This window comes from Babylonia areolata, chromosome 33 (assembly GCF_041734735.1).
Source record: "Babylonia areolata isolate BAREFJ2019XMU chromosome 33, ASM4173473v1, whole genome shotgun sequence".
NCBI lineage: Eukaryota > Metazoa > Mollusca > Gastropoda > Neogastropoda > Buccinidae > Babylonia > Babylonia areolata.
The window spans coordinates 22,759,682-22,777,181 of record NC_134908.1 but is presented as its reverse complement, the minus strand read 5'-3'; the positions used below and the strand labels follow the sequence as shown (position 1 = coordinate 22,777,181).

Genomic DNA, 17,500 nt, shown 5'->3' with positions numbered 1-17,500 from the left:
TGCCTGTTCTGATTCAACGTACTTAGGACACCACCTACTAAGCCTCTCTCTCTCTCTCTCCCCCCCCCCCCCCACACACACACACACCCCATCCTTCTCATCTTGTTTATATTTTGGAACGTCAAGCCACAATAGCGGAGGCATTCTGATTTCGAACTGTGTCATATAATATTCGACAAGCCTCGTTGTGAGCGTACCGGAAATAGGCAGGAGTTTTCTGTAAAGGGAGATAAGACGAAAGTAATTAACTTTGCTGCAGTCGCCGATTGCTCGAAGATGAGATGCCCACCGAAAACTAGTGAAACAGGAGGAAGCGAGCGCTGTTGTTTGACTGTGATCGTTCACGTTTTGGTATTCGCTGATTTTATTGTGCGTCCTGCGGACTCCTCTAGCCGAAACTGTAGTGCGTCCTCTCTCTTAGAGAGTCAGGGACGCACGCACATATGTGCGTTAACGGAAGCCCAGAAATTACATAAACACACACACACTAACTCCCCCCCCCCATCCCCCACCACCCACCCCACGACACACACACTTCATCTTTCTCAGTCACAATTCACGATGTAATATATACCATGTGCAAATTCTTTAAACCAGGAAAGTGATGAACTACCGATTTATGAACTGAAACACACAAACGCACACGCACACACACACGTGGGTGCGCACGCACCACACACACACACACTACCCCTCCCCCCCTTCTCCCCCCTCCACCCCGCCCCCACTTTTTCAATTACCGTACACGGCACCCAATTCTTTAAATCTCCGAAGTGATGAAATAACGATCAATGAATTAAACACACACACACACACACACACACACACACACACACAGAAAGAGAGAGACGGACAGACAGAGACACAGAGAGAGAGAGAGACAGAGAGACAGACAGACAGAGATACAGAGATTCAGAGACAGACAGACAAACATACAGAGATTCAGAGAGAGACAGAGAGACAGACAGACAGAGATTCACAGAGAGAGACAGACAGACAGAGATACAGAGATTCAGAGACAGACAGACAGTCAGCAAACGATAACAATCAGCTGCGCCGTGCAGCGACTGGCAGCCCAGAACAGGTACTTCCGGTCGCGCTCGCTCAGACGCGTCATCACCGCCCTCATCCCTCTCTCCACCCCCGCCCCCAGACGACCCCCACCCTTCTCCCCCTCACACCCACACCTCTTTCCCGCCTTCTCGGTGGAAGACTCGCAACAACTCACGTTACCACTACCACCATCGCCGCCACCACCACTGCCAAGTCCGGATTCCTTGATGACGCTGGAATGATCAGCAGAAGAGTCCACACTCTTCGACGCCGCGCACTGAGGATGAGGCCGACTCCCTGAAGACTCTGCTGCTCCGCCCAGCGAGCTCCCCGTTGCCTCAGACCCTCCTACGGTCATAGCTGCGGCAGAGGCAGTTTCTCTCCACTCGGACATCGACGTGGGTGTGGCTGTGGGTGTGGGCGTGGCTGTGGGCGTGACCATAGCTGTGGGCCCGAACGTGGCTGTGTCCATGAGCGTGGCTGTGTCCATGGGCGTGGCTGTGGGCATGGGCGTAGATGGGGATGTGACTGTAGGGGTGGCCATGGCTGTGGGCGCGGACGTGGTCGTATCCATGGGCGTGGCTGTGGACATGGTCGTGGGCGTGGCCATGAGTGTGGACGTGGCTGTGGGCACGTACGTGGCCGTATCCATGGGCGAACCTGTGGGCGTGGGCGTGGCTGTGGGCGTGGCCATAGCTGTGGGCGTGTCCGTGTCCATGGATTGAGGCGTGGCTGTGGGCGTGGCCATGGCCGTGGGCGTGGACTCTGTAGCAGGCGGATCCCCAGGCAGGAAGATGACCACGGCCCACTCCAACCCAGACGCCGGGTTGACCCAGGACAGCGTGACGGCGCCGCTGTGCCGGTCGCAGGTGGCCAGCTCATCCGAGTGAGGGCTGTTGACCTTCCTGACCTTGTAGCCCGCCTTCCGGAGCGCCGTCACCAGCAGGGAGTTGTCCAGTTGGGTCAGGAAGTCTCTGAGAAGACCCTCGTCCAGAACGTACCTCCCGTCCTCCTGCTTGGGATACACGCGGAGGCACTCTGGGTCCTTGCACAGCATTACCACGTCTTCAGGTTTGACACGCTGATACGACGCTTCCTTCTCCTCCTCTTCTTCTTTTCCCTTGGATGCAAACGGTGTTTTCTTCTTCGTTGTGTCCTTGGATGTTTCTTCTCCTTCTCCTCCTTCTTCTTCTTTTCCTCCTCCTTCTCCTCCTTCTCCTCCTTCTTCTTCTGCGCGCGTTGCTGTCTGGGTAATATTCTTCTTGCCGGAACGTGTGAGTATTTCAGAAAATATCCGGATAGTTTCGTCAGCGCACGCTCTGCAGTTTAAAGGAGAATAGGAGTCCATGAAGGAGAAGGCTGTGGAGGAGGAGGAGGAGGAGGAGGAGGAGGAGGAGGGTGAAGGATGGTGCTCATGGAGAATGAACAGAGGTTCGGGACCTTCAGTGGACAGCCCTTCTGCTGCGCCACACACCGTGTATTGCTCTCGTCTGGGGACACACACACACAGACACACACACACATAGAGCACACACACACTCACACAATATATACACACACACGGACACACACACACACACACACATACAGCACACAGAAACTCACACAACACACACACACACACACACACAACGCACACACACGCGCACACAACGCACACAAACACACACAAACACACGTACACACACACACACACACACACACACACACACACACCATAATGAAACAGTCCACGGTTGTTGTTGTTGTTATTGTTGTTGTTGACGTTTGACTGTTGATGTTGTTGCTGGTGTTGCATTGTTACAATGTTAGTGTTGTTGTTGCTGTAGTTGTCATTGCTGCTGCTGCTGCTGTTGTTGTTGTTGTTGTTGCTGCTGCTGTTGTTGTTGTTTCGTTGTTGTTGCTGGTGGTGTTGTTGTTGTTATTATTATTATTATTGTTGTTGTTAATACTGTCGAAGCTGCATTTGTTGCTGTTGTCGTTTCGTTGTTGTTGCAGCTGCTGTTGTTGTTGCTGCTACTGTTGTTGTTGTTTCGTTGTTGTTGTTGCTGTTGTTTTGTTAATGTTGTTGTTGTTGCTGCTGTTGTTGTTGTTGTTTCGTAGTTGTTGTTGTTGCTGCTGTTGTTGTTGATAATGTAGATGTTGTTGTCTCTGATTTTGTTGTTGTTGTTGCTGCTGCTGCTGTTCCTAATGTTGTTGTTGTTGTTGCTGCTGCTGTTCCTAATGTTGTTGTTGTTGTTGCTGCTGCTGTTGCTAATGTTGTTGTTGTTGTTGCTGTTATTGTTATTCTGTTTGTTGTTGTTGTTGAAGAAGACGGGAAAAAAATATAATGAACTCCTGATTGTTGAATCCACAGCAGAAAAGCTACACAGATGATTCTCTCTCTCTCTCTCTCTCTCTCTTCCTTCTGCAAGCCATCTTGTATCGCAGTCAGCCCCCCTGTATAAACAGACCGACAAAACTTCAAATAAGTGTAAAGAAGCCATCAACCACACCACAAACAGGCATAGGTCAGCAATGGAGACAATGAAGTCGATCTCTCTGTGCTGGTTCATACATTATCAACCACAACACAAACAGGTATAGGTCAGCAATGGAGACAATGAAGTCGATCTCTCTGTGCTGGTTCATACATTATCAACCACAGAACAAACAGGTATAGGTCAGCATCTGGAGACAATGAAACCATTCTCTCTGTGCTGGTTCATACATTATCAACCACAGAACAAACAGGTATAGGTCAGCATCTGGAGACAATGAAGTCGATCTCTCTGTGCTGGTTCATACATTATCAACCACAGAACAAACAGGTATAGGTCAGCATCTGGAGACAATGAAACCATTCTCTCTGTGCTGGTTCATACATTATCAACCACAGAACAAACAGGTATAGGTCAGCATCTGGAGACAATGAAGTCGATCTCTCTGTGCTGGTTCATACATTATCAACCACTGCACAAACAGGCAGATCAGCATCTGGAGACAATGAAGTCGATCTCTCTGTGCTGGTTCATACATTATCAACCACAGAACAAACAGACATAGGTCAGCATCTGGAGACAATGAAGTCGATCTCTCTGTGCTGGTTCATACATTATCAACCACTGCACAAACAGGCAGATCAGCATCTGGAGACAATGAAGTCGATCTCTCTGTGCTGGTTCATACATTATCAACCACACCACAAACAGGTATAGGTCAGCATCTGGAGACAATGAAGTCGATCTCTCTGTGCTGGTTCATACATTATCAACCAGAGAACAAACAGGTATAGGTCAGCATCTGGAGACAATGAAGTCGATCTCTCTGTGCTGGTTCATACATTATCAACCACACCACAAACAGGCATAGGTCAGCAATGGAGACAATGAAGTCGATCTCTCTGTGCTGGTTCATACATTATCAACCACAACACAAACAGGTATAGGTCAGCAATGGAGACAATGAAGTCGATCTCTCTGTGCTGGTTCATACATTATCAACCACTGCACAGTTATAGGTCAGCATCTGGAGACAATGAAGTCGATCTCTCTGTGCTGGTTCATACATTATCAACCAGAGAACAAACAGGTATAGGTCAGCATCTGGAGACAATGAAGTCGATCTCTGTGCTGGTTCATACATTATCAACCACAACACAAACAGGCATATGTCAGCATCTGGAGACAATGAAACCATTCTCTCAGTGGTGACTAGTACAGCATAGGGGAGGAATTTCGTGCACTGTGTGTCTTCCAAGTCGATGTTCCTGGGGTGTAACTGCCCAGGTGTTCAGGTAGACATCCAAAGCCTTCAAGTCCTTCTCATCGATCCTCTAATGTGCCTGTGCAAGTTCTTCGTAAAGGAGGTCTACGGTGACAAGCCATCACTCATGTGACCAAGCCAGTGCAAATCAGTTTCTATTTCTCAAGGAAGCGCCACTGCGTTCGAACAAATCCATATACGCTACACCCACATGTTGCTCGGCAGGTGCCTGACTAGCAGCATAACCCATTGCGCTTTGTCAGGCCTTGAGTGAGCATGTTTATATTTTATGCAGAATTTTGCCAGAGGGCAACACTCTCGTTGCCATGGGTTCTTTTTCAGTGTGCCAAGTGAGTGCTGCTCACGGGACCTCGGTTTATCGTATCATCCGAATGATTAGACGCTCAGTTTGATTTTCCAATCAAATATTGAAGAAAGGGCGAGAGCGGGATTCGAACCCACACCCTCACGGACCCTATGTATTAGCAGCTGAGTGTCTTAACCATTCGGCCACCTTCCTCCATGAATGGCCATGTATTTGTTTCCATAACCCATCGAACGTTGACATGGATTACAGGATCTTTAACGTGCGTATTTGATCTTCTGCGTGCGTATACACACGAAGGGGGTTCAAGCACTAGCATGTCTGCACATATGTTGACCTGGGAGATCGTAAAAATCTCCACCCTTTACCCACCAGGCACCGTCACCGTGATTCGAACCCGGGACCCTCAGATTGACAGTCCAACGCTTTAACCACTCGGCTATTGCCCCCGTCGTGTTTCACCTAAACTCTTTGTCTGAAGAGCTTGGACAGCTTTCCCTCTGACCAAGTCAGAGGATAGGTGCCTTCTGTGTGCAGATCCCAAACCGTCTTTCAACAAAACGGCAAAGAAGGCCTCGAAACAGGTTGGACGCGAGGACGCAGCCTTGTTTCACTCCACTTTGGATGAAGAAGGCGTTTGATGAAGAGCCTTCAAACAGCACATTGCTCTTCGTGTGTTTATCTGCCATGATTCACCGTTCATTTGAAGCGAAAGAAATGTAATAGTTATTGCGATCACTGGAATTCACAAGTCATTACAAGTGCAATAAATTCACGTCACTGCAAGAGCAAGAAAGTCGTACGTCACTGCAAGATTAACAAATCAGTCAGTTACTGTAACTGTAGAAAAGATTCACCACTCCTCGCTGGTGTATAAAAAAAAGTCATCAGTCACTGTAAGTGTAAAAAACCTTGCAAGTACAAGAAATCCATTAGTCATTTGCAAGTGTTAAAAACATCATCACTCATTGCAAGTGTGAGGAATTTAATGATCACTGCAAGTGTTAAAAACATCATCACTCATTGCAAGTGTGAGGAATTTAATGATCACTGCAAGTGTTAAAAACATCATCACTCATTGCAAGTGTGAGGAATTTAATGATCACTGCAAGTGTAAGAACACCATCGTCTTTGCAAGTGAAGTAAACGTATTAGTCAATGCAAGTGTCAGAAAGATAATAGTTATTACAAGTGTAAGAAATTCCTGAGTTATTGTAAGTGAACGAAATTCCTCAGTAATTACAAGTGTAAGAATTTCCTCTGCAATTTTAAGTGAAAGACATTCCTTAATTATCACAAGTGTAAGAAATTCTTCGGTAATTAGAAGTGAAAGAAATTCCTCAATTTTTGCAAGTGTAACAAATTCCTCAGTTTTTGAAAGTGTAAGAAGCTCCTCGGTTATTTAAGTGTAAGAAATTCCTCAATGATTACAAGTGTGAGAAATTGCTCATTAACTACGAATGTAAGAAATTCCTTAATTATCACAAGCGTAAGAAACTGATCGGTTATCACAAGTGTAAGATATTCCTCGGTTGTTACATGCGTCAGAATTCCCTCAGTTATTGTATGAAATTCCTCGGTTATCACAAGTGTAAGAAATTATTCCTCGGTTATTACAAGTGTAAGAAATTCATCGGATATCACGAATATAAGAAAAATTCCTCGGTTATTACAAATGAAAGAACTTTCTCGGTTATCATAACGGAAAGATACGCAACAGTGGCTGCAAAAGGGAAATAAATCAGTCCTTGCAAACATAATGGAGTTCTTGTCACAGCAAAGAAAGAAAGGAAGGAAGGAAGGAAGGAAGGGAGGAAGAAGTTCCATTACAACCACTATCCATTCAACCGTAAACGAAAAAGAAAATAAGAAGAAAAAAAACAAAAACACACACACACACACACACACACACACACAACACAATCAACAACAAAACAGCAGATCACCTGAAAGGATTAGTATCCGTTAGACGCAGCAGTTTTTGGACCGTTGGGGGGTTTCTCAAAACCTTGGTCATTGCAAACGCCTGGAATCCTGGCAGACTGCTCCCCTCTTGCAAGCCTGTTCTCGGAAATCAGTCAGTCAGTGACACGATGTGGCTTCATTGACCAAACCAGCACTCACTTTAATCTATTGAAGCGCGCGCGCACACACACACACACACACACACACACACACACACACACACCAAACTATGCGTGTTAGTTTCACATTACTCAATCGTCACCTGGCCGGGTTGTAGTCAGTCTGACGAAGGACTCTCTGCACTGACGGAGGATTTCTCAATACCTTGGTCATCTCAAAGGCTTTGAAAAGGGGATGGGCGTTCCCTTGTTCTAACCCTAATGAGTAAAGGTAAAAACAACAACAACAAGTAATACTACTATTACTACTGATGATAACAATAATAATGATAACACTAATGATGATAAAAATAATAATGATAATAACACTAATGATTATAATAATAATAATGATATTGATAATAACACTAATAATAATAATAATAATAATGATGATGTTGATGATGATGACGATGATGACGACGACGACGATGACGACAACAACAACAATAATAATAATAATAATGACGATGATGATGATGATGATGATGACGACAACAACAATAATAACAACAACAGCAATAATAATAATAATAATGAAGATGATGATGATTATAACGATGATGATAACAACAACAACAACAACAACAACAACAATAATAATAATAATAATAATAATAATAATAATAATAATAATAATAATAATAATAATAATGAGAAGAAGAAGAAAAAGAACCATAATAAAATCAGGTCAGGTCAGGTCAGGTCAGATCAGGTCAGGCCAGGTCAGATCAGGTCAGGCCAGGTCAGGTCAGGTCAGGTGGAATGGAGTGATGGCCTAGAGGTAACGCGTCCGCTTAGGAAGCCAGAGAATCTGAGCGAACTGGTTCGAATCACAGCGACAGTCACCAGTATTTTCTCCCCCTCCACTAGACCTTGAGTGGTGGTCTGGACGCTAGTCATTAGGATGAGACGAAATAAACCGAGGTCCCGTGTGCAGCATGCATTTAGCGCTCGTAAAAGAACCCACGGCAACAAAAGGGTTGTCCATGGCATGATTCTGGAGAAAAAAAATCACTTCAGTTGGAAAAACAGATAAAATTGATGGCAGGAGAGAAAAAAAAAAAGAAAAAAAAAAGAAAAAAAAAGGTGGCGCTGTAGTGTAGCGACGCGCTCTCCCTGGGGAGAGCAGCCCGAATTTCACACAGAGAAATTTGTTGTGACAAAAAGAGTAATACAAATACAAATGCAAATGCAGTAATACAAACACACGGTAAGGTACAAGCAAGGCACTGCAAAGTGAAAGCGAGTGGCATGCTATGATAAGCTATGATAAGCTATGGTGCCAACATTTTATAGACAAACCAGATCTCCACCCCCACCACCTCTATCTCTATTTTTATAACTTGCCCCGCCCCCCTCTCTCTCTCTCTCTTTCTGTGTGTGTGTGTGTGTGTGTGTGTGTGTGTGTGTGTGTGTGTGTGTGAGTGTGTGTGTGTGTCCATCAGTTTTGTGTCCAGAGTGATATTACCACACACACACACACACACACGCTCACACACACACACACGCACAAATACCCCACCACTCTCCACACACACAGAACCCATAACAGTTTCAGTTTCTCAAATAGTTGGCGTCACTGCGTTCGGGCAAATCAATATACGCTGCACCACATCTGCTAGGCAGATGCCTGACAGCAGGATAACCCAAAGCGCTTGTCAGGCCTTGAGTGCATGCTAAAAAAAAAAAAAAGTGGATTTCTTGTTACAGAATTTTGCCAGAGGACAACACTCTCGTTGCCATGGGTTCTTTTCCAGTGCGCTAAGTGCGTGCTGCACTCGGGACCTCGGGTTTATTGTCTCATCCGAATGACTGGACGCTCAGTTTGATTTTTACAGTCAAACTTTGAGAGAAGGAGCGAGAGCGGGATTCGAACCCACACCCTCACGGACTCTGTACTGGAAGCTGAGTGTCTGAAGTACTCTGCCACGTTCCACCACCCTCAACTTCTTCCTTCGTGGGCTGCAACTCCCACGTTCACTCGTTTGCACACGAGTGGGCTTTTACGTGTATTACCGTTTTTACCCCGCCATGTAGGCAGCCATACTCCGTTTTCGGGGGTGCGCATGCTGGGTATGTTCTTGTTTTCATAACCCACCGAACGCTGACATGGATTACAGGATCGTTAACGTGTGCGGATTTGATCTTCTACACGCACGATGGGGGTTCAGGCACTAGCAGGTCTGCACATAAAAAAAAAATTATACCTTTTACCCACCAAACGCCGTTACCGAGATTCAAACCCGGGAACCTCAGATTGAAAGTCCAACGCTTTAACCACTCGGCTATTGCGCCCATCCACCCATAACAAATTATGTCATCCACATACCCGCAGCCCAGATTTCCGAATCCGGAAAGCTGTTGACCAGCACGTCAAACACAGGCAGGAACTTGGGGTACACCTCATCCACCACAAAATGCACTGGTCGACTCTCACTGGCGGCTGCCGTCGAACCGGAAGCTGTAATGGAACCGGAACCAGAAGCGGAACCGGAAGTGGAGGGCCCTTCGGGCATGCGCAGTTCGTCTATCTTGCGGCGAATCTGTTCCTGGAGCTGAATCTTGTCCAGGTTGGAGAGTTTGACGTTCAGAAGCGCCACCTGGAGTCAAAAGATAAAGGTGGTGTTATTTTCTACGGCTTTGTTGTTACTTTGTTTCTGATTTTTTTTTCTAAGTTTTTTTTTCATTTTTATTTTTCAAAATTCAGACAAAGGTTTACAGACACAAAATCAATAAGCTTTGGTCCTTCAGTAGTAAAAAAAACAACAAACCCACATAATGTTGCTCTGAATACATACATATATATACATATAAATAAAAATATATACATACATTCATACATACATACATATATATATATATATATATATTATACACACACACACACACACACACACATATATATATATATATATATATATATATATATATATATATGACTAAATAAATAACTGAATAAATAAATAAATAAATATATAAATAAATAAATAAATGAACGAACAAACAAACAAACAAACAAACAAACAAACAAACAAACAAACAAACAAACAAACATATTTTAAAAACAATTCTTCGCCCAATCAATCAATACCTTCCCATTCCCATCACCAGCAGCAGAGGCCTCCTCTCCAATGTCCTGCAGCAGCTGGTAGCCAATGGGGCTCCCGAGACCGTCATAGCTGACGTTGATGACGATGACGTCACAGCCCCGGTTCAGCCAATGGCGAGCCTTCAGCAGAAGCATCACGCTTTTCCCGGAGCCCATCAGCCCGTAGAGGTAGACGCGGCGGTCGGAGGAGCACAGGATGGAAACCTGATGCGGAAGTAGAATCAGAGACCGGAAACGGCGGTCGACTTCCGCCACGGCTTCCGTCATGCGCCGGACCTCTATCCGACCCTCCGAGCGGCGGTGGGGGATTTCCACGGTGGAGAGAAGCCCGCAGTATCTGAAGAGGGGGCACACACACACACACACACACACACACACACACACACACAGACGCATGCACATTCACGAGCACGCATATAAAACACGGTTTTTTGGGGTTTTTTCCCAATTATGGACATTAATATACATTTTTTTTGTCTTCCTATTCTGAAACAGGCGAATGATCAAATTCTTACAGACGAAGGAATTAAAAAAAAAAAAAAGTTTTCCAATCCAAGATTTATGAATAGATTTTTTTTTCAAGCATTAAGAAACCACGACACACACATGCGCACACACACACACATGCATACATGTGCACAAACTGAACACACACACACACACACACACACACACACACACACACACACACACACACAGAGGGAGAAAGAAAAAGTGTGTATGTGAGTGTGTGATGGGAGAGTAGAGAGAATGGGGGTGGGTAGATGGATGGTGGTGGTGTGGTTAGAAAGGAATGACCCGATTTTCACCCCCTTTACCTTTTCTACCCAAAATTTTATTTTACAATTTTTACAAAATCTGTGGCATGCAGATTACAATTATGTTCCTTTTTACATCTATGTATTCAAAGTGAAAATTGCTGTCATCTCAGCCGTTTAATCATGTGTGTGTCTGTGCGTGTGCGTTAGTGTGAGTGTTGGGGTGTAACAGATGTAGTATTGATAGTATGTTACTTTGTGAGTTTTATGCATTGTGTTTCTGTTTTATGTTTCTGCTACTTTTTATATGCTTTCTTGTTTCACTTTAAGTACTGGATTGTAAAGCGCTTAGAGCTTGCTTATGCTTGTATTATAGCGCTATATAAAAATTAATTAAAAAAAAAAAATTATGTGTGTGAGAGACAGAGAGAGAGAGAGAAAGCGAGGGGGGGAGGCAGAGAGAGAGAGAGACAGGGAGAGAGAGAGGCAGAGAGAGAGAGAGAGAGAGAGAGAGAGAGAGAGAGGGGGGTTAGTTCAGGTTGGGTGCCAAGATTCTGATAGTGCCTATGAAATCACCCCCACCCCCACCCCCTATCTCGCCCCCCACCTCCCACACCCTCCACACACTCACAGGGAAACTGGTGCACAACATTCATTTGATGGTATATCATTGCTTCAAATCCTGCACGAAAATTGCCATTTGAATCTGTCCCCGATCTTAATGATTCGATATTAGGAAATTATCTCCTAATGGTATAATATCGCATCAACTATCATGCACCAAAACTGCCGATAAAATAGGTCAGTGAATTTGGGATAAATATGAAATAGGAAATTGATATTTTCTGTTAAAATGGGTAACTAAATTTAGTTTTCTAATACAGGATATTATTTTTTTGTGGAACAGTCCAATTTTACCATACTAAATTATTACACCTGTTTTACCGGAAATTTTTGTGCATGTATGAAACGAGTATTACCATTATTAGATGTTGAAACCCGTTTTCAGTGGCTCTCGACTCATATTTCGTATTTATTTCACAGAATGTTATTTCACTGTATGTTATTTCACTGAATTTTGATGCTCATTACAGCCACGAAACTAACATGCCACTATCTTATTTTTTCCTGGTTTTTGTCCAACAAACCATAAAATGTAACTAAGAGGTGCAATAATTTAGGATGCCATTGCCCTGGTTGTTTGTTAAATACGTATCTGGATTTATGATTAAAAAAAAAAGTGTGGGGGAAGGTGGGGCGGGGGGAATTGTTTTATTATTAATTTCTTTTTTTTTTACTTTTTTTTTTACAGAAACATACCTGCCAAAAACATCTTCGTATTGTTGCTGAGTTAGAGCCGGTGTAGAACTGTCAATGTGTGGAAATCGCCGGTCATACCATTCCTTCAGTTGTTGCTGCCAACTCTCGTCTGCTGTGTCTGGCCCGGCTCCATTAACGGGAGGGCACTCTTCAGCACAGAGAAACAGCTGCGAGCTATCTCCCTTTAGCAGGCTGTCGAGTTCCTGCGAGACCAGGAACGGAGAATGATGATGATGGTGGTGATGATGATGATGGTGATGGTGTTGATGATGGTGGTGGTGGTGATGGTGATGATGATGTTGATGGTGGTGGTGATGGTGATGATAATGATGATTATGGTGGTGATGATGGTGATGATGATGTTGATGGTGGTGGTGATGGTGATGATAATGATGATTATGGTGGTGGTGATGGTGATGATGATGTTGATGGTGGTGGTGATGGTGATGATAATGATGATTATGGTGGTGATGATGGTGATGATGATGTTGATGGTGGTGGTGATGGTGATGATGATGATGGTGGTGGTGATGCTGCTGCTGATGATGATGGTGGTCAGAACCTTCCGGGCGCGGATTGGCCTGACCAGTCATCTGCGCACCCACAGAGCCCAACCCACCCACCCCCAGGATGACTAGATGGTCCTCGTCGATCCCGACGGACGAACCACACACACATTGTATCTCGTTGCATTGCATTGTTTTGCATTGCTTTGTTTTGTAGTGTTTTGTATTGCACTGTGTTGCATTCCATTGCTTCGCATTGTACTGCGTTGAATTGCATCATATTGCATTGCATTGCATCTTGTTAGATTATATTGCATTGCATCTTGTTAGATCATATTGCACTGCATTGCATCTTGTTAGATTATATTGCACTGCATTGCATCTTGTTAAACTATATTATATTGTATTGTATTGTATTGCACGACAGTGCATGACATTGCATTGCCTTGCATTGTAGCAATAGCATTGCAGTGCATGGCACACTATTTTTCCACGTTTTTTTGTCTCCCTTCCACTCGCCTTTCTGAGACTCTCGCTGCCAGAGAACGCAGCCTCCAGCATCTCTCGCGCCACGTTCGGGAGCGCGAGCACGCACGTGACCGGGGGTGAAAGGTCAGAGAGTACGAAGTTGGCGACCTTGACCTCTTTGTCTAGCTGTTGGAGGGCTTTTACCAGGGTGGTGCAAAGAATCTCCATCTGTTTTTCCTCTGAAACTGAAAGGTCTGCGAGAGAGAGAGAGAGAGAGAGAGAGAGAGAGAGAGAGAGAGAGAGAGAACACTGAAAACTGAACACTGAAATGTTTAATGTCATTAATTGAAAAGCTCTGGTGATATTGTAGGTACAAATCAGAACAAAATGGTGCAAATAGATGAAATGGAACAGAAAAAAAAACCCCAAAACAAAAACAAACAAATCAAAACCAGAATTGAAGCAACATAAACTAATAAGAGATTTGCGACACTTTGGCACTTTGTCATTAGCTTAAATGTACATGTGACAGGGGGTAATTTGCCTTTTTTTCAGTCGTTCGTCGTCTCCAAGGTTTGAACAGTACACAGAAAACAAAACACAAATAAATCATATAAAAATATTTACGCATGTAACATCGATATACATCATATCAATACGAACACATCAAATAATTACAATGTCGAGATTGACCATGCAAATGTAGCCCTTCCTTTTTTTTATTTATGCTATTTTATCATAGAACCCATACTAATTTTTAATTGACTAATGAGTATTTGGACCTATGATGGACGTTTTCCGTATATTTATTGAGAGAAATCGAAATCGAAACTTTTTTATTGAGGGAAAAGGAATAGGCACTTATCGGCCTGTTTTCATCCTGCCCTCGTAAAGAAAACGTATAAACTAATCTAGGAAATACAAGAAGACTGAAAAAAGAAGGAAAAAAAACCCACATTGCATGGCAACAACAAGAACAATAAATGGCATAAAAAAAAACACAATTCCCCACAAAATAACATCGTATGCTTTTGCGTGAAGGATAGAGGGAAGAAGAAGGTAAGAGAGGAAGAGATACGAAGAAGGAAAGAGAGGAAAACTGTTGAGAGAGAGAGGGGGGAGAGAGAGAGAGAGGAAGAGAGGGAGGAGGGAGGGAAGGAGGAAGGGAGGAAAGGAGATAGACAAATAAACAAGGATATTGAGAATACATCATTTGTTTATCAGAGAGAGAGAGAGAGTGGGGGGGTGGGTAGGGGGGGGTTATGGGGGGGAGAGTGTGTGGGAGGGGGGGGGGAATGAGGTGAGGGTAAGAAAGGGGTGGGGAGGGGAGGGAGGAGGTACAGGCGAAAGTGGGTGAGGGGGGAGGGTATAGTAAGAGAAAGGTGTGTGTGCGTGCATTTTGTTCTTGTCCTCTTCAAACGAAACTATTGTACAATATTTTGCTTTATATTTACATAGAGTATTTAAACAACGCGGTGCTTATGTAACGTCATTTTTCTTTGTATTATTATGCGAATTTATGTCAGTTCCGTGTGTACGCCCTTTTAAGGAACTATGGCCTTCATGAATAAAACATCTATGTGTGTGTGTGTGTGTGTGTGTGTGTGTGTGTGTGTGTGTGTGTTATCTGTCTATTCTTTATCCAGCAGCCACCTAAGAAGTTGCCCCCTACGGACTTGACTGAGACCACCAGAAGACCCCAGGTTGGGCAGATCATCAGGAGGTCGTGCTCCCCTCTCTCACTCTTGGGCCCCAGGTCTGCTGGCCTCGGGACGTTCTGAAGCCCTGAGGACACAGAGAGAGACAGAGACAGAGAGAGACAGAGAGAGAGAAGGGGGGGTGGGGGTGGGGGAGAAAACACTCAAATGTTTAATATCATTAGCTGTAAAGCTCTAGTGACATAGTAGGTACACACACACACACACACACACACACACACACACACACACACACACACACACACACACACACAGTAATGGAATGGATGCACGAGTGATTGAATGAACGAACGATTGAATGAATGAATGAATAAATGAATGAATGCACGAGTGTATGCATGTATGTATGAATGAATGTACAAACGAACGAACGATGGAACGAATCAGTGAATGAATGAATGAATGAAAGAGAATGACAGAGACAGACAGAGACAGAAAGAACAGAGAGCAAGATATGCAGAGACAGACAGAGACAGAAAGAACAGAGAGCAAGATATGCAGAGACAGACAGAGACAGAAAGAACAGAGAACAAGATATGCAGAGACAGACAGAGACAGAAAGAACAGAGAGCAAGATATGCAGAGACAGAGACAGAAACAGACACAGACACTGGCAGAGACAGAGACAGAAACAGACACAGACCGTCAGAGACAGAGACAGAAACAGACACAGACCGTCAGAGACAGAGACAGAAACACAGACACTGGCAGAGACAGAGACAGAAACAGACACGAAGCAAGGATGTCAGCAGGCACAGAACAACAACAACAACAACAACAAAAACAACAACAACTCCCCAGACAACTCACCTTTCTTCACCTTGCTCAGGTAGCTCTGGAGCTTGTAGCCAATGACCAGGGCATCCCCCCAAAAAACAACAACAACAACAACAACAACAACACACACACACACACACACACACACACACACAAGCACAAGCACACGCACACAATGAATAAGTAAAAACAACAAGAACAACAACAACAGCAATCAAACAAAACAAAACAAAAAAGCAAAAACAAAAACACCTATCTCCAGACAGCTGACGATTCTTGGCCTTCCTCAGGTAGTTCTGGAACTTGTGGCCAATGAAGAGGGCATTGGGATACCCCCCTGAACCCTCCATCCACCCCCCCCACCTCCCCCCAAAACAACAACAACAACAACAAAACAAAACAAAAATCAAAATAAGAAAACCACCATTTCCAGACGCAAACTGACGTTTCTTGGCCTTGCTGAGGTAGTTCTCGAACTTGTGGCCTATGACGAGGGCATTGGGGTACCCCACCACGCACTTTCCCAGGTACTGGAACCCCTGCGCCACCCGCGTCTCGGCCACTGAGCCCCGAAGGGTGCTCTCGCTCGCCTCCGACACCCACACCTACAGTTCAGATTTCAGTTTATTTATTTATTTATTTTTTATTAAGTTCTCAATGTCTCCAGCAAAAATCGCTCACAGACGACACCCACGCGCATGTTTTCAGTGTTTTTTTTGTTTTTTTTTAATTAAAAAAAATTATTTCAGTTCTTAGTTTCTCGAGAGGAGAATGTGTTGTATTTGTATTTGTTTTTTGGTGTGTTTTTTTCAATTGATTGACTGACTTATTTATTTATTTCTTCATTTATTTATTTATCTGTTGATCTATTCGTTCAATTATTCAATCTTTATCATCATCGTCATCACCGTCATCATCATCATCCTCATCATCTGTATTTCCAACAACGACAACAACAACAATAATAATAAATGATAATGACAATATTGTTATTGTTATTACAAGTATAATTTGATTTACCTATTTATCTATTTATTATCCTATTCATCTGTTGATTTATGATTTATTATTTACTTTGGTGTTACCTTTATACTGACTATGATTGATATACTACTACTATTACTACTACTACTACTAGTACTGTGGAGAGATGGCCCAGAGGTAACGCCTCCACATAGGAAGCGAGAGAATCTGAGCGCGCTGGTTCCAATAACGGCTCAGCCGCCGATATTTTCTCCCCCTCCACAAGACCTTGAGTGGTGGTCTGGACGGTAGTCATTCGGATGAGACGATAAACCGAGGTTCCGTGTGCAGCATGCACTTAGCGCACGTAAAAGAACCTTCGGCAACAAAAGGCTTGTTCCTGGCAAAATTCTGCAGAAAAAGCTACTTCGATAGGAAAAACAAATACGACTGCACGCAGGAAAAAATACCCCCCCAAAAGGTGGCGCTGTGGTGGAGAGCATGGGGAGAGCAGCCCGAATTTCACACAGAGAAATATGTTGTGATAAAAAGAAATTCAAATACAAAGGCAAAATGCAAATACAACTACAACAACTACTACTACTGCTGCTGCTACTTCTTCTACTTCTTCTT

The 17,500-nt window shown here is 44.0% G+C and overlaps 1 protein-coding gene across 4 annotated transcripts in view; it reads right to left on the bottom strand.

The window, feature by feature from the left end:
• Positions 1 to 84: 84 nt before the first annotated feature.
• Positions 85 to 17,500, bottom strand: part of LOC143276971 (uncharacterized) — a 29,181-nt gene continuing 11,765 nt past the window's right edge. For 3 of the 4 annotated variants that reach the window (XM_076581664.1, XM_076581666.1, XM_076581665.1), the window contains 8 exons: positions 16,350 to 16,509; positions 15,063 to 15,194; positions 13,461 to 13,663; positions 12,436 to 12,638; positions 10,340 to 10,694; positions 9,578 to 9,848; positions 7,350 to 7,464; positions 85 to 2,543 (listed from right to left, as the gene is read on the bottom strand). In XM_076581664.1, the coding sequence (XP_076437779.1) occupies positions 1,031 to 2,543; positions 7,350 to 7,464; positions 9,578 to 9,848; positions 10,340 to 10,694; positions 12,436 to 12,638; positions 13,461 to 13,663; positions 15,063 to 15,194; positions 16,350 to 16,509 (2,952 nt within the window). In that variant the 3' untranslated portion in view covers positions 85 to 1,030. Of the gene's footprint in view, positions 2,544 to 7,068; positions 7,184 to 7,349; positions 7,465 to 9,577; positions 9,849 to 10,339; positions 10,695 to 12,435; positions 12,639 to 13,460; positions 13,664 to 15,062; positions 15,195 to 16,349; positions 16,510 to 17,500 lie in introns of all 4 variants that reach the window. The other variant, XM_076581667.1, reaches the window with a different exon arrangement.